Source organism: Chiroxiphia lanceolata, chromosome 3 (assembly GCF_009829145.1).
Source record: "Chiroxiphia lanceolata isolate bChiLan1 chromosome 3, bChiLan1.pri, whole genome shotgun sequence".
NCBI classification, from domain to species: domain Eukaryota; kingdom Metazoa; phylum Chordata; class Aves; order Passeriformes; family Pipridae; genus Chiroxiphia; species Chiroxiphia lanceolata.
In genome coordinates this window covers 59,225,404-59,249,173 of record NC_045639.1, presented here as the reverse complement: position 1 = coordinate 59,249,173, position 23,770 = coordinate 59,225,404, and the positions used below count along the sequence as shown (strand labels likewise).

Here is a 23,770-nt window from a genome sequence, read left to right as displayed (position 1 = left end):
ACTCTACCAGGCTTAGTGCTATGACCACTTCCCTGGGGAGCCTGTTCCAGTGCCCAACCACTTCACCCTCTGGGTCAAGAACCTTTTCCTAATATCTACCCAAACCTCCCCTGACACAACTTCAGGCCATTCCCCTGGGCCCTGCCACTGGTCACCACAGGGAAGAGATCAGTGTCTGCCACTCCTCTTCCCCTCACAAGGAAGTTGTAAAGTGTGATGAGATCTCCGCTCAGTCTCCTCTCCTCCAGGCTGAACACACCAAGTGATCTCAGCCACTTCTCATACGGCTTCCCCTCAAGGCCCTTCACCATCTTCGTTGCCCTCCTTTGGAACTCTCTAAGAGCTTAATATCTTTCCTATATTGTCGTGCCCAAAACTGCACACCAGGTGAGGCCACACCAGTGGAGAGCAGAGCAGGACAATCCCCTCCCTTGACCAGCTGTCCACGCTTTGCCTGATGCCCTCCAGGTCCATAGGACACTTTCCTGATTTTTGTACCAAAAGTCCAACAGGGTTTCAATATTGGTTCCCTTAAAGCTTATGATGAAGGGAAGTTGTGGTAGAGATTTGGCCAATAGGTTCTCATCCTGAGGTAGCTAAATTTTCAGTGACTTCTGGCAAATCATGGCCTTGGCTTCAATAGTTTGTTTTCAGGTTTTGAGCATGAGTTCACTATTCATGATCCTATAAATTTGTGATGGCAGTATCTAGAAGTGCAACCATGTGAGAATCTAATCAGAACTGATTTGCTCTACTCAAAAGTAAAATTTTACGTCAGTAAGTCACTGTGGTTTCAATGCTATGAGACAGCAAATAAAGTGGGAACGTGTTTACTTCAAAGCAGTATCTGCACTCCAGTTGACAGTGTCAATCTTGCTTTCTCAATTACATTCTGGAAGAAATGCTGCTTTGTGGCTACTGAGACAGTCAACATGCCTTCAAAGTGTGCTTTCTTTTTTTTTTTTAAACAAAGAACCATTTATTTATTTGCTGATAAATATTTACTGATTGCTCTAACAACATCTATTAACCTGCTAAGAAAAAAAGACTGATGTTCTTTTATGGGAGGCATATGGACAACCCTTTGTAGAGGCTTGTTGAGTACTTCAGAATGCACTTGCTAAGCAATAAGCAAGAATTTGACATAATTTATGATCTGCAGTGATTACAGTTCCTGAACTCCCTTTGTGCTGCTATGTACCGTACAATTTCCGCTTTCTGAATCCAAAAGTCAAAGTCTAGTGTGGCCTGTGTTGAGAAATAAAATGATTTTGGCATCAACTCTCTACCTTCAGTTTCTAACTTTCACGGAACTGAGAGGCTAAAGAAATCCTATCTCCTTTTCTTTAAGGCCATCTTCAGTTTAGAATAATTGATTATGCAAATAATAGAATCATGAAAGTTGGAAATTATGTCCAAGATCATTTAGTCCAACCTTTGACCAAACACCACCATGTCAACTAAACCACAGCACTAAGCACCATGTCCAGTAATTTCTTGAACACTTCCAGATATGGTGACTCCACTACCTCCCTGGGCAGCCTGTTTCAATGTTTAACCCTTTCAGTGAAATAATTCTTCCTGATGTCCAGCCTGAACCTCCCCTGGCACAACTTGAGGCCATTTCCTCTTGTCCTGTTGCTGCCTGGGAGAAGAGACTGAACCCCACCTTGCTACAACCTCCTTTCAGGTAGCTGTAGAGAGCAATGCATTTAATGTCCCGCGTTAAACAATTTGACTATGTTTTCTGAGGAGTATTTCCTAGGTCACTGAATCCTGGCCCTCCTGAGAAACTTTATGTAAAGTTCTTCTTGTAAGTTGAGCATGCTCCTGTGTTATAAATAATTAAGTTCAGATGAACAAGATCCTTTTTCGTCTTGTTAAGCTGAATTCTAAATTCACTTACGGAAAGTTCATATACAGTTGTTCTGCATTAATGTCATCCGTTGCACTCCATGGTTGTCCATTTTTGCTCCACAGCACTGTCTTCCCTAAAGCACCAACAGAGAGTTGTTAACCCTTTTCAGCCCCATTTTTGCTAGCCTAAACAGACCTGTCCTTCGTGGGCTCCTTCTGTGAGATTCTTCCTTCTCCTTGGCACTCCAGTTCTTCTTTGCACCTCTTCCAGACTGAACTGTTACTGGATATGGATAACTAAAACTGTGTGCAGTGCTCCAATTTCCATTCACTTTCTCTAAGATATGCTTAACCTCAGGGGAACTGAGTGATGCTGCTTTGAAACAGACAGAGCCTAGATTTCCAGTTAGTTATAAACTATAGCAATCTTTAATGCTGGCTGTAAACTGCCACTGAAAGAAGTTCTACTAAGAAATGAAAGAGAGAATATTTTCTGTATTATAACGATACCATGTGTTCCATCCGTGTGTGAGGATCACTGAACATTTTTCTTTTTTTTTTAATCAGTCTTCTGGCAAAGGCTGCTTTGCTTGCCCCGGGTCTAGTAGAGCTGCTCCTTCTCTCTCTCGGCAAGTTCCTCCGGGACCAGTTTCTCTCTGCGGTGGCTCACCCCGCACAAGGGCGTCCTCACGTATTTCCTGCAGAAGCACAAAAACCCGCACAGTTTGCCACTGCCTGCAGCCGGCAGAGCGCTCTCCCTGCGGTACTCACCTGTCCCTGAGGGCGGGGGGGACCCGGCAGGGCGGCCGCAGGCCGAGGGCACCTCAGCAAAGCCGCACAGGGCCCGGCCTCAAGGGGCTCCAGCGGCCCGCGCCGCTTCCCCGCCTGCCCGCGCGGGGGCGACCCCGCCGGCGACACCCCCGCGGCACCCTCCTCGGCACCCTCCTCGGCACCCTCCTCGGCACCCTCCTCGGAACCCTCCTCGGAACCCTCCTCGGAACCCTCCTCGGAACCCTCCTCAGCACCCTCCTCAGCACCCTCCTCGGAACCCTCCTCAGCGCAGGCTCCAGCTTCTCCAGCCTTTCTTTAAGAGGAGGGGAGAGAGGGCGCGGGGGACGCAGCGCAGGCTGGACGAGAAATGCCACTTCCTCGGTCCATGGAACAGTGACCGCTGCGAGGGAGAGCCGGGGGCCTCCGGCAGCACAGTGATTAGTGCATAGACTAGTTAGTCCATAAACAATCTCCTGCAAGCCTGGCTGAGTTGCAGCGTGCTCTTTAGAATAAAATTTCTCCTGTAATGTGGAAAATTCAATTACAGGATGACACTAAGCTGTTCACATGTTAATTACTTCCACTGTCAAAGAAAGGATATAGAAGCATAGGATAGTTCATATTGAAAAACACCACTAAAATCGAGTCCAACTGTTAACTTAGCACCGCCATCTTCACTATGAAATTGTGTCCCCAATTACCAGATCTAGATAATTTTTGAACACTTCCAGGAATTCCACCACTTCCCAGGGCAGCCTGTTCCAATGCCTTACCACCCCTTTTGTAAAGAAATTTTTCCTAACAACTAATCTAAACCTCCTTTGGTGCAACGTCAGGCCGTTTCTTCTTGGCCCTGTCACTTGTTCCTTGGGGCAAGAAACTGCCGCCACCTGGCTACGACCTCCTCTCAGGTAGTTGTATAGAACAGTCAGATATCCCCTGAACTTCATTTTCTCCAGGCTAAACAACCCCAGCTCCCTCAGCTGCTCCTCATATGACTTACTCTCCAGACTCTTCACCAGCTCTGTTACCCTTCTCTGGACAAGCTCCAGCACCTCAATGTCTTTCTTGTACTGGAAGGCTCAGAACTGGACACAAGATTCAAGGTGCAGTAGCCTGCTGGCAGACTGTCAGCAGGGAGAGAGTGAAGGAGTCTGTATTGCCCCATCAGGTGTGTGGATGAACTGGGGAATGATGCCTTGCCTGTACAAGTATGCCACCAGCTGTGGTGAGGTCTGACTCTCTCACCCCAAGCCATCAGCCTTGCAAAAATCTTGTCCATAATTTTTCCCCATTACTTCTTTATCCTTTTAATCGTTATGCTGATAACTTCTCTGATTAGTCCAAAAAAGCAAGTAGCTTCTGTAGAACAGCTTTTTGAACATATTGGGAGAGTGCTGCATTTTAAAATATAGTGCTACTTAGCATTTTCTATAATTTTTAATGGCAAAAAACAACTGAAAAGAATGGAGGCAGTAGCAAATTGATAGTAAAAATTGATGGTTAATTTATAGTCAAAGACACCTGCATTTGGAGATTATAAGCAAAGAGCATGCATATCAGCAGCCCATTTAATTCAGTTATCCAAACTGATGTGCTACTTTTGTTGATGTCCTAGTTACAAGGGCTGGAACCAGTTTGTTGCTATGTGGGTATAACCAAAACCGTGAATTCGATACCCTCTATGTAATTTCTGATGGACTATTAATAAATGAGTTGTTTGCAGCAGCTGCCCAGGGCACACCTGACACCTCAGGCTACAAGATGAGTGAGTGTTAAAGAAACCCTTCGAGGTAGGGGAGTGTTCTGTTTTCACACCAATGACTCAGCTGTGATAACTCCCCTCCAGAAAGGCACCTTCACACCCAGCCTGAGGGGTCATCTCTGCTAATGGGTCACAATGGATGGGCATAATAGGCAGCTGCAACACCTAGACCATCAAAGATTCCAAAAATATGCCATGACTCACAGAGTTAAATCACCCATTGTAAAACTCCCCATCCTGGGAGAGGTACTGAGTATTCCCACCTTAACTTGAGCATATATATTCAGGTTTTGAGACTTCTGGTGCCACTTGTCGGACTGAGAGGAAGACCAGAACTTCAGTAGGACTACGAACAGCATCCAGACCAACAGGTTTTCCTTTCCTTTTACTTAGCACCCAGTGGGGCCACATGGTGCTCAGCACAGGGGCTAATGAATACTGTTCTGTTCTTGTCCCAGGGTGCTGGGTTGTGTGTCTGTCTTTGGGGATTAAAACCATTTTTTTCTGTACCATTGTACTTATTGTAATCTTTTTAGTAAATTGTAACTCTGACTCTCGAGTTGGATTAATTTCTCCCACCGGTTTGCTCTTAAACCAACAGGGTTGAATGTATGTAATTTCAAGGGCCACTCTACTTCTGAGGGATAAGAACAGACAGGTAGAGTCAAAAGATGCAAAACCAGTCAGAATGGGTCTTATAAAGGAACAGGCACATGACATTTGCATCACCAGCACTCTCTCCCTCTCACTGCTCTTCTACCCTTTTTATGTGGTGAGCTGGGGACACAATACTTGTGCTGAAAGAACCTTTTTTGTATATAAGCTTGTAGAGTCTACAGAGCCATGGCACTCAGTATATGCACCAAAAAATGTCCATCTGGAAGAGTTATCAAAACTGTCATAGAAGTATTTGAGATAGGGTGTCTCTCCTTCCCTTTTTCTGCATTCAAACCAAGACACACAGCCTTAAATGCAAGATCATGTTGCCTTCCTCTCCAGGAATGCCAGACAGCAGAAGTGCTGGGAAGTCAGGTCTGGCTGCAGGTGTTCCTCACAGGGGTGCTGGAAACCACCATCCCTTTAGGGTCAGTCCTTCAGCTGCAACAAAATGTTTGCTTGGCCGCTGAGATCAATATGTGCAACCTCAAGCCTTGAGAAAATCTGATCTTTCCAGAACCCTCCTGCCCCCCACTTTCCTTTTTTTTTTTTTTTTTTTTTTAGCATACAGCATTGAAAGGGTTTGTCCCTCTGGCACCGGAGGGATGTGGTCACATGCTTGGTACTTACTGTTTAGCTAGTTCCGTTGATATTTGCTCCAAAGAGCATCCTTTTGTCTCTGGTATAAACACAATAACGAAAGCCAGGGATGCTAGGCTCATTATTGTGTAAATGAAGCACACCCAGGACAAGCCAATGAGCTCTACAAAGGAAGAAAACATGTCTTTTTAAATTTTCTAATATTGCATTTTTTGTTTCTCTTGCTGTATTTTATAGTATACAGCCCCTAATGCACAGAAGTTAGAAAGAAGCTAGGGTGTAATTCTTAGCTCACATAGCTCAAAAGAGAAGAGTGGCTTTGCTTTTTCTAATACTCCTTATGAAAGAAAATTGATAAGCCCACATTGATCCACTTAGCATAAACCTGTTGATTTATTTTGCTTGTGGTCACTCTGGATGAAAACAGTGAGTAGCCATTGCTACTGGCTTGTGCCAAGGCAGTGCAGATCACAAGAGCCTTGAACTTTTGCCTGTGTATGGTTTTGGTCCACATTCTTTCATGAAGCAAATCCAAGCATGTTTTACACTGTTAACGGTTTGCTCCAGTTAATCCTCCCCACCTGTCAGTTCCCAGCATTTCCACTGTGAGTCACGGGTCCTGTGCCAGAAAGTGATCCAAGACTGAACTCCTAAGGAGCTCATCCAAGAACTAGCTGTTTTCTGAGCCTACAGTCTGGGGGCAGGTAGGTCCTCAAGCTGAGGGATGAACTCTGCAGCCCCTAGAAAGTAAAGCACACGCAAACCCAGCAGGCTGCTACAGCCGCCTGGACCCTGCTAGAACAAAGCCGGACCACTGAGACATTTGGCAGTTTCATCACGGGCTAAAAGTTGCAGCTGAAGCTTCTAATCCAGCTGGTATCTCCTGCATCATATACCTAAGTGCAGGTGCTGCTGGCCACTGTGACCTCCACCTGTATTCATTTGACAGTAGTATTTCCAATTCTGCCTTTCTGTTGTAGAATAAGAATGTACTTACACTTTCGTAAATCCAGATTAGACCCAGCTAAGCCAACAGAGTTACTGGAGCTTTACAGTCATTGAAACTGAGACCAGGATAACAGCGAGGTGTGCACTAACAAATAACACTCCATGAAAAAAGGGGACCTTCAGGTGAAACCGCTGATGCTGAGCACCTGAGGTCTGTGCTGTCTGGTTTTGGGGACGTTTCTTTAGGAATAACTCTAATCTGGTCCAAGTGTTGGCAGCTGGAGTGCATTCACTACACATTTTCTTGTTTGGTTTTGTCCAAAAGCCTGTGCAGTTCAGGAGTGCAATTCTGTGATGCAAACCAAAGTGCAGTGAGTGAGGGTAACTGGATGGTTTCCTTCTGAAGAAGACCGTTGATCTAATTGAAGTGCTAGTGTGGACACACTGAATATTACCTGGCATTTTTTTCCTATTTTTAATCAAGAAAGTACTCAGGATGGGGGGTTTTATCATTGTAATTATTATTTCTCTCTCTCTTTATTTTTTTTTTTAAGAAAAGAAAACACAAATGTGAAACCCCATTTTAGACACAGATCACACTCATTTTCAAATCTGTCTCAAAAAACATCTAACGGTGAAAACCACCTTGACTTTTTGCGGGTTGATTGTCTGCCTCTGGTGGAGAGTAATGTGGAGTTAAAGGAAATTCTGGAATTTCTACTCCCTTATATATTTTGATTTTCAGCATATATTTTCCCCAGAATAAGACTGAAAACTAAAATTTTCAAAACTTTGTATAATATAAAATTAGAAAAAAATTGCTAATCAATAAATTTCAGCATCAGCATTTAACCTTCTCCTTTGATTATTGTCACATTAAAAGCTACTATATGGTAGTCTACTTTCTTACATTAAAATGTGAAATATTTTGAGCTCACAAAGACACTTCTTTCCTAAAGAAAGTTTTCTCAAAGCCAACACATTCCTGTGAAAAGGAATGAATTAAATGAGAATGTCTTTAAAAATGTCTGATCAGAAAAGCTGCGGTCTGATCTAGAGCAGAACTTCCATTGACTTTGGAAGATGCAGGACTAAATCCTAAATATTATGTGTTTTCAACCTACTAAGGCAATGGTGCTTTGAAGAGCTGGATTTCACAGCCTGTGGAGTTGATGTGCAAGGTGGTAGCTAGCACTGTGAGGCTGAAATTACTAGCACAAATGTAGAAAGATGTTACACCAACACCTAAACAGAGATCTTGGCTCCTGGGGCATCACAGCTGTGATTTTAGCAATGTTGTTTGTATAGGAAATACTTATTTTGCTCACTAAGAGAATATAAATTTGGAAGGACACAGAGAAATCTTACCAGTTACAGTCAAAAATGTCAAGGAGATGAGGAGATTTATACCCCAGTTCATGCTAGATGTCAAAGCCATGGCCCGTCCTCTGATCCCACCAGGGAAAATTTCACTCAGGACCAGCCAGGACACTGAAATAGAAGGAAAAAAAAATTGTTGTCTTTGAAAGGATGGCTTTCCTTGCTGTAAATTTAGGTAGTCAATGAATTCAGGTGAGGCCACCGGAAACAATAAAGTTATTTTCAGGGTGTTAGGTTTGTGAGGGCCCATGCTCTGCAAGCAGCATGTGCAGCAGTCAGCATCACCCCAGGTCACCACCCCTTCATCCCTGAGTCAAGGACGGGTGGCACTGGACTGGGAAAGTGAGCTCTGACTGCACATCTGTGTATGAAAGGGAATTCTGACTAAATAACTCTTGATATAACACTAATGGAAGTGGGGCAGCAAACCAAAATAATCTTCAGCCTCAGAGCGGCACTGTGTGTTTATGCCACCTTATAAATCAAGCTGCCACACTGAAGTATGTTTGCTATTCCAGCTCTCTGCTCCATATAAATGAGATTGCTAAGATATAAATGAGATTGCTAAGGTATAAATGAAGAGAGAGGGACTGATTTTTGACTGCTTCTTATCACACCACACCACAGGTGATCTAAATGCTGGTGTTGCTAGCTCACAAAAGCAAATTCAGATGTGAAGAGCTGGCTGTGTAACCACTTGATAGCAAGAGCAATTAGAAAAAAAAAAAGACAAAAAAAAGACACCACATATTTGTACCATTTCTGATTATTAGAAGACAAACAAAGAAAACCCCACAAACAAACCCAAACCCTAACCAAAAACTGCCTCCTTTTGTTGATAAGCAAGATGCATTAACAAGAGGTTGCTGTGTGGAGAGGTTGTGGGTTAGCAGATGACCAGCACAAGAGCAGAGAGGTACACCACACATGGATGAACTGTGGCTTCAGACCCTTGGTGATGCAATAATGGCCATCATTATAAAAACAATTCGTCTGTGCTGTTGTTTCTGCAAAATGACAGATCAGAGTTTACTCAGGACACTTGAACTGGGCAGTCTTAAAGATATATTTTAAAAATAGGCTCCTGTACACCTGTACATGCAAGTGTGTTTCGTGCTGCCCTGTCCTTTTGGATGCTTGTAGAGTTCCTCTGTGACAGTATTGGTAAAGGTAGAAAAGAAAAAGGTGATCCAGAAGGAGACTAGAAAGGACTAGTGAAAAGGGGGGAAAAAAACCCTAAGCCTTGAATCAACTGAGTAGATTTGAGCAAACTCTAGATTTCTTTGTACCAGAGATTTGAATTCAAAAATATTTTGTGGACCTGGCCCAGATTTTTATGTTTTTTAGGGAAAAATGTAAAAAGCTTTGCTCCCACAGTGGGAGTGACCCAGAAGAGTAATGATTTTATTCTGCAGAATCAAGACCATTCTTCTTAAAGGCCTAACACTGTTGGGCATAGTCAAGTGGCACACAGCCACAACACAGCCACCAAGTCTAACAGCAGGCAGATTTTTTTTCTTTTTTTTTTCTGACTTGGATCACAGCAAAGTTTAATACACTCGCTGCTGACAAAACAAATGTTGCTCTGAAGAAATGCCCTCAATCTGTTCTGTAGTGTGTCTACAGATGAGGAAGGAGCAAAGAAGAAGCAAACTGACTTCTCAAGCAGGTGTTTTTTCCCTGCCAAGGCAGCTAGCCCTGTACCTGAGCAAATTCATGGGTATATCATGATTGTATTTTGCCCCTCCTCAGCATCAGGACTGTTGAAACCAGTATTGTTAGTCACATCTGATACAACATGTCACGACAGGGAGAGCTACCTGAAAAGCAAAGCAGTAAGTGAGAAGCAAAGGAGCCCTTTTGAAGGGCTTCAGCACAGCTGCTGAAGTTTGTCTCCACAGGATGGCCTGGCAGCCAGCAGCCAGCTCAGCTGGAAAAATTATTATACACTGAAAACTGGCAAAGGGGATATTTACAGTCACATTAGGATTAAAATAAAGGTTGAAAGAATTCAAGCCCACTTTCTGCAGGACATAAACCAACCTCCAGGAATAAAGCAGCATTGTGGGCACAGGGGGATGGCTCATGCCACAGCTGAAATGCGTGACACTGCAGCAGTTCCAATACCATGCAGTTCCCCAAGGACAGATTGGCCCTTTCATGCTGATTATAATTTGTCTGGAGGTTTGAAACATGTTGGTTTTCTGTTAAGAAACTAAAATACTTGAGGATCTGCATCAGCCACAATAGTGGTTAGCTGCTTTTACTGCAACCAGTTACTTAGTTCAGACAGATCCCATCAGACTGTTCTTCACGTCTGCTACTGGCAGCTACATCCGCTGGCTCTGACCTCCGCTTAGCTGGCAAGGAGTGGATAGGCTTATTCCTCACAGAGAAAGAGCAGTTGTAGAAATCCGACACTACAGTCTGTTTATACCAAGCTGAGGCAGCAATAACGATCGATTCTTTGCTTTTAGCACCTCTATGGGATTGTGTATATTGTTTGTACCTTTGCCAAAAAGCAGCAGCTGCTGTAGGTATGGCAGGGATGTGACTTTCTTGGGGGGAACCATCAACTAGGTTCAGGCTCCAATTCATAATGACTGCTGCTACCTTCTGTGCTGTGTGCACACAACACTGAAAAAATTTAACCTACACGCTCCTGAAGTCACTGCCAAGTCAACTGTGTGCTTTGCCTTCACCAGCCTAAGCAGTGGCATTCTACAGGGGAAATCAGCCTATCCTTGAAAAGAGGATCCAAATACAACCCCCCCCCCCCCCCCCATCTGCTGTGTAATCTAACAGTATTTCAAAAGGATGTTGTGATAGCAACCACATTGCACACATAATAGTTTTCAGTGCCTGCTCCAGCCGCTCTTGCCCGATGTTAGTGGATCAGATGGGAAAAGGGCTAGAGCTGGTGCTCTCCGGGTCAGATGTAGATAAGAGATATGGCTAAGGGCTAGACAGCAGGAGTCTCTGTGCTAGATTCCACAACTGCAGGGTTTGTTGCTGCAGGCAGTAACTCACCTTTACTGACCTGCAGTGTGTTGTATGTTGACAGCAGTTAAGAAAAATTGTGCAGTTTAATGGTCCTTTATTATGGTACAATCCAGAAAAAACCCCACCTACTGCAAATGCAGACAAAACCACTGTATTGGATCAGAAAGCTTAACTGTTTCATTAAATATCACAAAAACGAAATGCCCTGACATTCCTTGCCCAAGTGGGAAGAGCAGAGGATTCAGGTATACAAACAGCCCCTTGACCACGATGGTGACATTCACCTCTAAACAAAGTCGCAGGGGCTGTAAAGGCAGGAAACAGAATAATAATGGAAGATTTCTGCTACTTCCATTAAGGCCTAATAAATTGCATAATGGAACACAGTGCTGGAAGTATATTTTAGATACCAGAGATGATTGCTTCATTTAGCACTTTGCCTGATACTTAATGAGAGAAAAAAGTCAAATCATACTTCAGTGCTAAGCATGGGTAGTTCAATTGTAGTAGCAACTGTGACCAAGATGCTCTGCTACATTGGTTATAACATTTTAAATTCAGTATTCTTGAAGAAATGGAAAAGCAAGAGCCCACCATATTTTGTTTCAAAAGGAGAACAATATTAGCATAAGCTTGCTTTCTATAAAGATCAGGGTAAATTCAGTGGTGCTATGGAGACTGTTTAAATTACCTGGTTAAAGGCTTAAAATACACATATAACCAAATAAATGTGAAATAGCTCAGCCCAGATAAAGTACTGAATGAAGAAAACTATTAGAAAAAGGAATGTGCCTTTCCTAAAGGTATACAGTGTGTTTGAACAAAGAAAACAGTATGATTGCTGAAACATTACTAGCAGTACCATCATCAAGCAGCTGAGTGTTTTAAGATCGTGCTGTCTGAGAGGATGAGAGGACAGGGACAGAGGAACTGACATGCCAACACTGAAGAAAACATTCCATTAGGATGCAGGAAGGGGTCAGCCTGGTACACTGTACCAAGCTCTTGGCTGGAGGTAGGATATAGGTAACTAATCTCAGCTGGAAAGGGGGATATGTACAGTGTCTTTAAGAAGAGTTGAGAAAAACCATGTCTCTTTGAAAGAGTTAAGGCATGGGGTTAGAACTGAATGAGCCACTGTGCTTTTCAGTCTCAAAGAGCTTTAGAGAAATGTTGTGGGATATAAAAGAAGCTATTCCTATGGATCAATAACTGTTTGTTACAGGAAACAAAGGACATGGCCAGTTTTCAGAGTGGAAGACAATTACTGTATTTCCAGATCTCTCAAGAAAGGGAGGTGAATGTATGTGCAAAACTTACCACTGGTACAAAATCATTCGGGGTAATAAAAATTAAGGATCATAAAGCATTGCAAAAGGATCTCAAAATATTGAGTACTTTGAAAAGCAACCCATAAACTTTCTTATCAACACACGCAAAGTAACACACAGGGAGAAGACCAGACAGCAGTACACACACCAGCTGTGCTTGGGACAGAAGTGTTAAAACCTCCATGGTCAGCTCAGGGACAGTATCAGCTCTGCAAGACAGAGGTCATGGCTGCAAAGGTTTGGCAGTTATTAGGAAGGCAATGAATGTGCCATTGAGCATGCTGTGCCTCTGTATTTGTCATGTTACGTGCCAATTTGGTCAACTCAGAGCTAGATGAGCCATGGAGAAATGTGTGTAATGGGCTCTGCAAAGAGCAGTTAAACAGGTGAGGACTCTTCAGCTTAGAAAACGTACAGCAGAGGGGAACAGAGTTGCAGTGGAGATGAAGTGAAGACTGGTTTTAGTCACATTTTTAAAGACACAAGCCAAGAGAATCCAAGTGAAATTACCAGGGACAGCAGTGAGGCGGGAGGATATGCTTTTACAGACAATGTGTATTTCAACTATGGAACTCACTTTCACAAGATGCTTCATATGTGAAAAATATTGGTGAGTTAAATCATTAAATGCTGGTTATCTAAACATTATTTCTCTGTATGTGTGAAAAAAGATCCATTAAGAACTACTGTTTACCATAACAAAAATAAATCCTCAACATTTTTCTTGAAGTTTGGAGACCTACCGATAGGTGGAAGAACACACTCTGCATGTTGCACGGGCCTTTTCTTCTATTTTGTCCCTCAGTACCTGCTATTGGGTATTGTTTGAGTGGTCTTTTTGTTTGAGCCAATGTGGCCAACTTAATGAGCTTTATACCTGGGCCATAAGCAAAGAGATGTCTCAAACTCTCATGTAATATCTCTCTTATTTCCTTTCTTTACAGATATGCAGTAAATGAAAATTTAGAAAAAAAAAAAATTAAAAAATTAAGAGACATCAGAGAAGCAGAAAAATATGAGAATATCTGAGAAATATCACAATCTTGAGGGTGCTCAATATTGAAGTGAAAGAATGAAAAATGTCTTTGTTTTGACCTTTTTCCTGCCAGGAGGCAGAAGCAAATTGGTAGCTGCTTAGCAGCTCTCATTAATGAAATATTAGATTCCCTTGGTATTCAATTGCTGCTTAGCATTTTTTCTTTCCTATACCTGTATTGTGTGATCAAATTCTTTATGGTGAGATTTAGAAAATGGTCATTGCAATACATGAAAGAATTCAAGTTCCTGAGGTATAAACTCTGGAAAGAGATTAGGTGGATTTACAGCTTAGGAGGGAAGTAGGCAGAATATGTAAGACTTTGAAAGGGAGGACTGGGTTGTCAACAACCTGAGGTCCAAGGGAAGATAAGGAAGGGATTATCCCATCAAGTGATGCAGACAGACCATCTAAAAACAATGGGGAAGGATGCAAGCAAGCCACTGTGAAGCTGCCATGAGAGGAAAGAAGTCAAAGGACTTGGCTAATGACTGGCTTTGCCAAGACCAGATTTTTTTTTCCAGGCTTATGAAACCCCACAGGTATTTCATTTGCCTGGTTTCTGTTTCCACTGGGTATTAACAGAAATAGCCGGGTGGCCAACTACTTCCCACTAAAGGTCAGCTTCAGACCTAGCTGGCCTTGATTTCAAAGGGCATGTTGCAAGGGATGGCACAAGCCTTCACAGTGTGCGTGGCAATGAGGTGTTTCCCCATGAGGGCTTGCAGCACTGGGACAGAGCTGGGATTTGGGAGGGCCACACCTGCTGCTGTCACGCACCAGCACTGTCCCAGCATGGCTCCCAGCACCCACACAATGCAACTCTGGCAAAGGCTTTTGCAGCAATTCCAATGAAAGAAATCTAGGGGGCTGGCAAAAGTGAGGGTTGCTTAGACTGGAAAGAAGAGAGTGTGAGAGGGAGTTTGTCCTTTTCCAAAGCAGATACAGGAGGTATGACACACAAAAGGTGGACTGGAACTCTGCTCAAGATTTTGTGCAAGGGGCGAAAGACGATCATGACTGGCATTAAAAATCTATCATTTTGCTTAATGAGAGCTGTCTTTCTGGCTTTGCCCTGTGATATGAGACTGAAGTGGTTGCTCAAAATTAATAACTGGAAAATATAGACCAAATGAGCAGCCGTATGGCTTTGGAGAGCGTGTAAGCTGCCAGCGGAGTGCCAGCCTGACAGTCATACCCTTTATGTGCACATTAAAAGGAGTGGAATTGCTGTATTGTTTGAGAGAGAGGAGTAGGAGAAGCCTCAGCTAACCTCATGCCTTCAGCCTCCTGGCAAAGGCAATAAATATGTTCATTAATTCTATGGCTTCCAAGGTGCTTCTCTCCAAGCAGCTTTATGACTACTGGTTGCAAGACACTTGATACCATTGATGATCCAAAAGGAGTTGATGTGGTGTGGCAAATCTAAATTATTTTTCTTTCCTTCTGGTACACTACAATTCTGTTTCTAATGGTTAAGCCTGTAAGCTGACTCCTTGCAATAACATTCTAAGGACAAGTGGGATTTAATCCTTTTTTTTCTGAGGCTCTATCAGAGTATATAAAAATTTTTGCCCAGTGTTTGTACTATTTGCATCACTATCTGATAGACAGGCTGAGAACTCACATGTGCTTTTTTAAGGAACCTCAGCGGACCATTGAAATCACCCTTCACTTGTGCCTCCTCCAGTTTATGCAAGAGGAGCAGGAGGGTTAGAGGGGAAGAGACTGATTCCAATGCATTAGTTTCTTCCTGTTTTCTCGGCCACTTGAGAAAGAGAAGAGTGAGATGTAATTCACCTCTGATTTTCCCGAGCCATCCTTCCTCCCTTAACCTTCTCACGACTGTAGGCCTGCATTTCTAATGCCTTTTTTACTATTTGAATTTTCATCTCCATGAACTTGAAAGAAATATAATGCCTCATATGGGCTTTCCTTTTTAGTGCAAGCTGTTCAATATATTCTTAAATCTATACTGCCCATTTTCATCTTGACAGAATAGTCACAAACATGAGCTTTCTTAGAGACAGTGATTCCCATCTGAAGGATTACCAGACAAGTAGTGATAGATATATAAGGATCTAGAAATGGTAGAATTCTCTTAGTTAATGTGATCTGTAACCCATCTTGCCCCCCAAAAAAGTGCTCAGCAGCAAATCTATCAGTAGGATTGTCCTGGTTTCAGCTGGGAGAGAGGCCATTTTCTTCTCAGTAGCTGGTACAGTGCTGTGTTTTCAATTCAGTATGAGAATAATGTTGATAACAGACTGATGTTTAGTTGTTGCTAAGTAGTGCCTATTCTAAATCAAGGATTTTTCAGTTTCCCGTGCTAGGTTTCCCATTCCCCGTGAGCAGGTGCACAAGAAGCTGGGAGGGAGCATGGCCAGGACAGTTGACAGGAACTGGCCAAAAGGATATTCCATACAATACAGCGTCATGCCCAGTATATAAATTGGGTGGAGTTGACCAGGAGCCACTGATCACTGCTCAGGAACAGACTGGCCATCGGTCAGTGGGTGGTGAGCAATTGTATAGGGCAGCACTTGATTCTCTTGGATTTTATTCCTCTCTCTCTTGCTCGCTCCCCTTTTCATTACAATTATCAGTATTGATAATATTATCATCATTATCATTAGAATTATTTTTATATATTCTCTTGTTTCAATTATTAAGCTGTTCTTATGTCAACCCATGAGGTTTATCTTTTTTCGAATTCTCTTCCCTGCTGGGTAAGGGGCAGGGGAAGGAGTGAGAAAGCAGCTGTGTGATACTTAGTTGCCAGCTGGGGTTAAAAAAGAGGGATGCATCCTAGCTTTACTGTCGGCAGATATGTAATAGTCTGTACCTCTTTTTCAGGTACCCTAATAAAAGTTTTTTTCAACCAATGTAGGAAATGACAATTCTGTTTGCAACTGGATATTAACAGCCACTGTCTCTCTCTCTCTCTCTCTCATCCTTTGTTATGTAGACTCTCAAATTCTCCCATCAAGGCAGAACAACTTGCAGAGCAGCAAAAGAAAAAAAGGACAGAAAAAAGGAAAATTTTAGACAAGCTTTCAAGGGAGAATGTGTTTATTATAATAAATCACCTACTGCCATCCAAAAAAATGGCCTTTTAATTAAAATCTGAAATATGTATTCCCGTTTGTAGGTGTTTATTTGTTCAGAATATTGAATTGAGGATAATCCTTTGAGGCATTTGCAGAGGAATGACTGCAGAAGCCAGAGGCTCTAATTCATGAGGAAATTGTACATGAATTAGTTTGGCTTACCACATTTCACTTCTAAAAAGTATGCAGAGGAGAAATTACTCAGTTGGGTGGGGTAAATTAACCTGTTTTTCCAGTATCCAAGGGCTAATGTTGGTCCTTGATGGGTTGCACAGCTAAAAAAAACTGTTGGGACATAGCAGTTGGGAGGTAAATTTAGGCCTTTGCTCTTGCAGAACAGAGATTTGTGTGCATGCTTCACAAAACTCCTGGTAGATAGGTAAGCAACCTTTTACAATAGTGACTTATTTAGTGAGAGGCCTGCAGTGATCCAGTCTTTTTAAGTTCCTCACTGGAAATTGCTGCTCAGGCTTTGGTTTTGTTGCTGCCAGAGTAATGCAGGAGGGAGGTGTGAAGGCTCTGTGTTCAATCACCATAAAGTGTCTTTTACTTCTCCTTCTTTCATAGGAGTTTTCTGCAATTATGGTTGATTTTCAAAGGCAACCAGAAGCTGGGTGCCCTCCTGTGTTCCCTTTCCCTTTGAGAAAATCTTCCCGGTTTTCCTCCCAGAGCTCAATGTGACACAGAAACTCAGATGCTGCGTGCACTGACTTACCGTGCTCTCTATGCTTTGGCTGCCAGTCTCACCTTCCTCAGCGGTGCCAGTAAGTTATGTGATTGATTGCACATTTTTACCTTTATGGCATAATTATTTTCTCATACATTATAATACATGTTTTAGTTTCATGAACTTTACAAGTGAAATAAGATACTGACTTTGCACTTAAGTCCTACTGCTGGTTTTACTTCTTGCACAAAACTGACCCAAGATCAGTTTGCCTCTAAAAAAATTTCTCCCCAGCCCTTTCTCCCAAAGGAAATTGGATTTTATGAAGCTTGACATATGACCTGGAAACTTTTTCACACATTTCAGTGTCACAATGATCTTCTTCCCCAGAACATGGTTAAGGAAACAAATGTAAAAGCTTTCACTGTCTTGTACATGATTATCAAAGAACCCTATTATTTACTGAATGCTTAAATTCCTAAATTTGACCTACAAAGTGAAAGGGCAAATTTGGCTAATGGTAAGCAGTCTTGATTACCATTCCAAAGCTTGTACAAGAGGATATGCGAGACTCACTTGACAGTGCATCACTTTACAGAAGATAATGTCCCTGTGGAACAAAAGAGGATTGTTAGGCCCAGTTACTAGTTAGAACCACAGCAATATTAATTCTCTAGGGTTTTTTTATGAAGTGAGTCTGGAGGTAAAATGCCTTATTTTGACCAGTGGCTACTGACTAATATGAGCTGAACTTTAAAACTATGCATAATTTTAAGCACAGGCATCATTCCTCTAAAGAAGTTTCTTTATGTCAATGGCTTTATTAACATAGCACTATTAGAAAAGAGATATTTAAATAATCCAGAGCACCAGGATCATAACACTGACTCAAATCCTCATTTAAGGGGAGCATAACGTGCCAAACCACAAGTAGTCACATACCTTTTGTAGGTAGTTACCTACCTTTTCTAGGTAGTTCTTGGAGGGCCAAATTGTGTGCTCACAACAGCAAATTGAACCACTGTCATTGCAGAGACACAGGAATACTGACTAGGGCATGGTGTTGTCTCTCCCTCTTTTCACAGTAGCAAGGGCTCTGTCTCTCAGAAGGCAGATCCCTTGGCTTGATGTGCCAAGACTTTCCCTCATTAGCATACTTAAAGCTATGAACAGGAACACAGATGTCAGTGAAAATGGTGTCACTGATTTTAGGTGTGCACCTCAGTATATAGTTTAAATTCAGGCTCTATAATAAGAGAAATATAATAATATATATTAAAATAAGTAAGAAGCTCCCATTGACATTTCCGTGTCTCATTATTGCAAAAGCACTTTTTCCTTCTTATTACCTTTTTGACACATTAAAAAGCCCTCACACTTGTAGGTTTTATGAAGTTAAATAAGATAAATCTATTTGTCTGGTATTTTGGAGAACATCTCCTGCAATTTGAAATCCTATAATTAACACCCAACTATTCAAAAATATCTTAAACTGGCTCACACTTCACTACTACCAATCAGCCTGTGAAAAGGCAAACCAATTCCTGGGGCTTTAGGTAAACTTTGTCTGGGGCAAGGAAATAGAGAAAAGTGGGAAATTCACAATCCTTGCCTTATTTTTAATTTTGGCATGCCTTGTCTTTCTGTTGCAGCTGGGTAGTATAGACACAGTGTGAAATAAAGGCCACATGGGGCACCATTTGAATAGTACAGGAATGATGAACTAGATAAATACTAGGACTGTATATTCAAACCACATGGATGCATGCATTAAAAGATGTTTCAATACAAATAAACAGTGCTAGGAATCTTGTCATAAAACAAAGAATCCAAGATTATTTTTTGATTATATAAAGCTGGACTTTCTGTACTATTTCTCAGGGAAATATGCACATTTCCAAGGTTTATTATCCTGATTGAATTCCAACAAAACATTTAAGCACTTGCTTGCTTTTGAACACTTGATTTAGTCCCCACCACTATCCCATTTTCCAGAATAAACTACAAAAAAACCTCATTAAATTGATGCTGCTCATTTATGTGAAATTTAAGACTAGGTCACATCTGCTCTGAAAAATGTAGAAGCTCAAAAATAAAACATTGCAAACAAATGTCACATGAGGCAATGTTGAGCATGAATGTCTGTTATAGTGCAGATTCATGCGTGCTATAAATTAATACAATAACTAGATGTTTTGTAAAAGCCTTAAATATTGTCTAGTATCAAAGATATTGATGTGAATTCTAGACAACCAAATTTTGTACCAGTGTTTTCCAAGCTAGTGCAAGGCCATACAGTTTACAGTATTACAAAACACAGGAATAGCCAACTGAATCCATGGAGGGTCAGAATTTCCACACTGACAGTTCTCATTCCCACAAGATTCTCCAGTTTCAGGTTGAACATTTGGTGGCCAAGATTAAGCCCAAGAGCACTAAGGGGCAGAGAAAAAGCAATCCTATGCAATTTGTATTTTAAGGGTGGCAAGAGATATGACCTCTGTGATCAAGTCTCTGGGCTGCTCAGTGTCATATGAAACATATGTGAAACCAGCTGTTCTGGGTTTTGTTACAGATGCATTTAATGACTGAGGTGAAAGACACATAAAAGGTTCAGCATTTAACTGTGCTAATGAATCATGCTTTAACTCAGGTAGCCAGTTAATCTAACAATCACAGGACCAAAGTCAAGGGACTAAATTTGTGCAGTTCTTTGGGCTTTAGGGGAGTGTTCCAGCTTTGGGTTTTGGCTTGCTCAATACAATAAAATACATAAAGACCACCACAGACCACATAAGATTGCACAAGAAAGACAGTGATGAATTGAAGGCAGACTTACTTCCTTCTTCACCTCTATGGATTTACTTTTCGTGTGAACCCTTGAGCTTTCTTCCATCCTCCTTGATCTTTCTCGCCTGATCCTTTTTCCTTCTTCCCCACTGTCCCCAGCATGGGTTTAAAGTTGCATTTAAACTACTCCAACAGCTTAGAATAAGATGTAGAGAAAACAAGTGGGTTTTTACATGGGAATAGAATAGAATAGAATAGAATAGAATAGAATAGAATAGAATAGAATAGAATAGAATAGAATAGAATAGTTTGGTACAAAGGGATCTACAATGAATATCTAGTCCAACTACATGAACACTTCAAGGCTTACTAAAAGTTAAAGCACACTATGTGTGGAATGCTATCACACAGTTTAATTTAGCTTCCTGATCACCCTAAGGTCCCTTAATAGCCAGTGAGGAAGGGAGCATTGTGCCAAAGGAGAGGTCACAGATTTCACAGAATATTCTGAGTTGGGAGGGACCCACAAGGATCATCAAGTCCAACTCTTAAGTGAATGGCCCATATGGGGATCAAATGGGGATCGAACCTGCAACTTTGGTGTTTTTAGCACCATGCTCTAACCAACTGAGTCAGAGAGCAGGGGTTTGAAAGCCCCCCTTGGGTGGGGAAAATATTTCCCTTTGTTGATTATCTGAGGAATCTGGCTCCTGCATCAGTTAGATTACCAAACCTGTTGAAACATCTGTTCCATTTTAGGTACAAAGTATGTCAGTTTTAAAGTATTCATTCAAGCTGATATAAATTTAACTCAGATATACTTAATATGGCAAGTCTGCCTAGGTTTAAACTAGAAACGGACATCTGTCATCCTAAACTAGTCTTTCATCAGTAAAAATTTCCTTCTAAGATTTGCCCTCACTAGGGACTTGTCTTTACTGGCTTCTCTGTATGAGTTTTGTTCCACACAGGTTGACAACCCACACAGAGAGCTCCCACAGCAGTGAGATGGTACATCACAGTAGAGCATAGTCACTGCACCTTCTTGGAGGGACCCAAGCTGGGTCCAGCCACAATCCTGGGTCCTTCACATGGGAGGAATTTAATCAGTGTGAAACTAGTAAATCAAGAAGGCAGGCTTGGTGGTCTGCCAGCCTTCCCTGCACCAGGATTATACAGGTGCTCAGAAATGAAGCCCAGGCATGCAGGTTAGAGCTGAATGGAAATCAGAGACAAAAAACCTTTACCAACAGGTAACTCAGAAGGAAAGCCAATTCCCTACTGAGCTTTGGTTGTTAGAGCAGGTTTCCTGATGAAGAAAGTGACTGTAGTGACCACAAGCCCCTGACCTAGTCACCTGCGGGCATATCCTTTCTTGTGTCTGCTCCAACAGCTTTAAATCTGACTGCTAGCTTCAGCCAGGGAGCTGTTAGTGCCTCTGCATCCACACACAGAGAAAGGGAAGAGGAGCAGGAGGAGCAAATGCAGGAGGAGCTTCAGTCCAAGGTGGCAGGTCCTGTCCAACCAACCTGATCTCCTTTTATGATCAGGTGACCCACCTGGTGGATGAGGGGAAGGTTGTGGATGTGTCTTCCTGGACTTCAGCAAAGCCTTTGACACAGTCTTCCACAGCATACTCCTGAAAAAGCTGGCAGCCCATGGCTTGGACAGGGGCACTCTGTGCTGGGTTAGGAACTGGCTGGAGGGCCGGGCCCAGAGAGTGGTGGGGAATGGTGCTGTGTCACTAGTGGTGTCCCCAGGGATCAGCGTTGGGCCCAGTCCTGTTTAATATCTTTATTGATAATTTAGATGAGGGGATTGAGTCCACCATCAGCAAATTTGCAGATGACACTAAGCTGGGGGGAGTGTCGATCAGCTGGAAGGCAGGAGGGCTCTGCAGAGGGACCTGGACAGGCTGGAGAGTTGGGATGATTCCAATGGGATGAAGTTCAACAAGGCCAAGTGCCAGGTCCTGCACTTTGGCCACAACAACCCCATGTAGTGCTACGGGCTGGGGACAGAGTGGCTGGAGAGCAGCCAGGCAGAAAGGGACCTGGGAGTTTGGATTGACAGGAAGCTGAACATGAGCCAGCAGTGTGCCCAGGTGGCCAAGAAGGCCAATGGCATCCTGGCCTGTATCAGGAACACTGTGGCCAACAGGTCCAGGGAAGTGATTCTTCCCCTGTACTCAGTGCTGGTGAGGCCACACCTCGAGTACTGTGTCCAGTTCTGGGCCCCTCAGTTCAGGAAGGACATTGAGGTGCTGAAGCAGGTCCGGAGAAGAGCAATGAGGCCGGCGAAGGGACTCGATCACAAGTCCTATGAGGAGAGGCTGAGGGAGCTGGGGTTGTTTAGCCTGGAGAAGAGGAGGCTCAGGGGAGACCTCATCACTCTCTATGACTACCTGAAAGGAGATTGTAGCCAGGTGAGAGTTGGTCTCTTCTCCCAGGCAACTACCAGCAAGACAAGAGAGCATGGTCTTAAGCTGTGCCAGAGGAGATTTAGGTTAGATATTAGTCTGGTCTGGTAACCATGGTGGTAGTGGATCAAGGGTTGGACTTGATGATCTCAGAGGTTCCTTCCAACCTAGCTGATTCTATGATTTTGTGATTCTATGATTCTTTAGGGCTCTGCAGGCATCTTTCCCTGGTGAGAATGGTTGATTCTCATTTGACCTTTCTGATACACAGATAAAGATAACTCAAGACAAACATGAGTGTCAAGTAAGTCCCCTTAGCTAATGACTGCCTTGAAATGCCTCACCCCAGGAGAAATGGCACGTGCTGTTCTGTGACATGATGCAACACTGATTTGTTGCATCTACAAAACATCCTTATACTTGTGTGAAATTGAGTGTGAACAAGCAGTTGAATCGCAGTTCATCAAATATAAATAATCTGAAACAAAGCAGCAGAAATACTCCTTTTATCTTGTGTATGATATAAATACAGAGCACCCTAGAATCAAAAAATTGACTAAGCAGATGATTGCTAGTCTGTGAATTCTTTTGTAATGCAAAAATTACTTTTATCTCTCACTGTCTATTTTTGAGTGCTCATCACTGTGCTGCCTGTGTGCTTTGATAAAAGGCAATAAATATATTTAGCATATGCTCAGTTCATTAAAAAAAATCAATCTACTTACTGTAATTTGGAGACAAAAGAGAAATCATGGAAAAATACAACATCTATAAATGTCTGCTATGTATGGACTATAACTATCTCTTTGGCCAGAATCAAAAGATAAAATAAAAGGATAAAAAAAACCCCCAAAGTAATTAAAAACATGATAGAGCTAGGGTTGTGTGATCTGCCCTGTGAAGAGTGTGTCATTTCCTATTGGTGTTACATAGATTCTTCTTTATCCCCACAGAATGTAATACAGCATGGACTCAAAATATAGTGGGTGAATCTGTTCCAGAAATGGCCTTGTGGGATGGAGGGAAAAGAGGAAGATCTTCTCTGCTCTCTATCCAAAAGATGCTGATTTGATCTACAAAGAGGTACATCCCCAACACCGCCTTTACCTTAGCCAGGCATACTGGCAGACATTGGATGGAGTATTGAGATTTTTGCACTGAAAATATAGCGGTGCAGGGATTACAGTGCTTCTGTGCTCAGGTGCCCTGGGCACCGCCTGGCCACACCAGCCAGCAAGTGCAGCCTCGCTACCTCCTTCCTGTTGCCGAGTAGACAGTGATGAACAGTTTGGTCCAGACCACAGCCCAGATTTAGAGATGAATAACATAAACATGTTAAAATTGTTTGCTTTATATAAGCAGAGGAGCTCATTTTTTTCTTTACACTAAGATAGGTTCACTGAGGATAAGAAAGATCGGCTCTGAAAATACATTCA

The 23,770-nt window shown here is 42.5% G+C and overlaps 1 protein-coding gene across 1 annotated transcript in view; it reads right to left on the bottom strand.

Annotated features, from left to right (window-relative positions):
• Positions 1-2,263: 2,263 nt before the first annotated feature.
• SLC2A12 (solute carrier family 2 member 12) overlaps positions 2,264-23,770 on the bottom strand; it is a 32,566-nt gene continuing 11,059 nt past the window's right edge. Inside the window, exons 3-5 of the mRNA XM_032683867.1 lie at positions 7,967-8,089; positions 5,681-5,813; positions 2,264-2,555 (exon numbers count right to left, since the gene is read on the bottom strand). Coding sequence (XP_032539758.1) covers positions 2,459-2,555; positions 5,681-5,813; positions 7,967-8,089 — 353 coding nt within the window. The 3' untranslated portion in view covers positions 2,264-2,458. The remainder of the gene's footprint in view (positions 2,556-5,680; positions 5,814-7,966; positions 8,090-23,770) is intronic.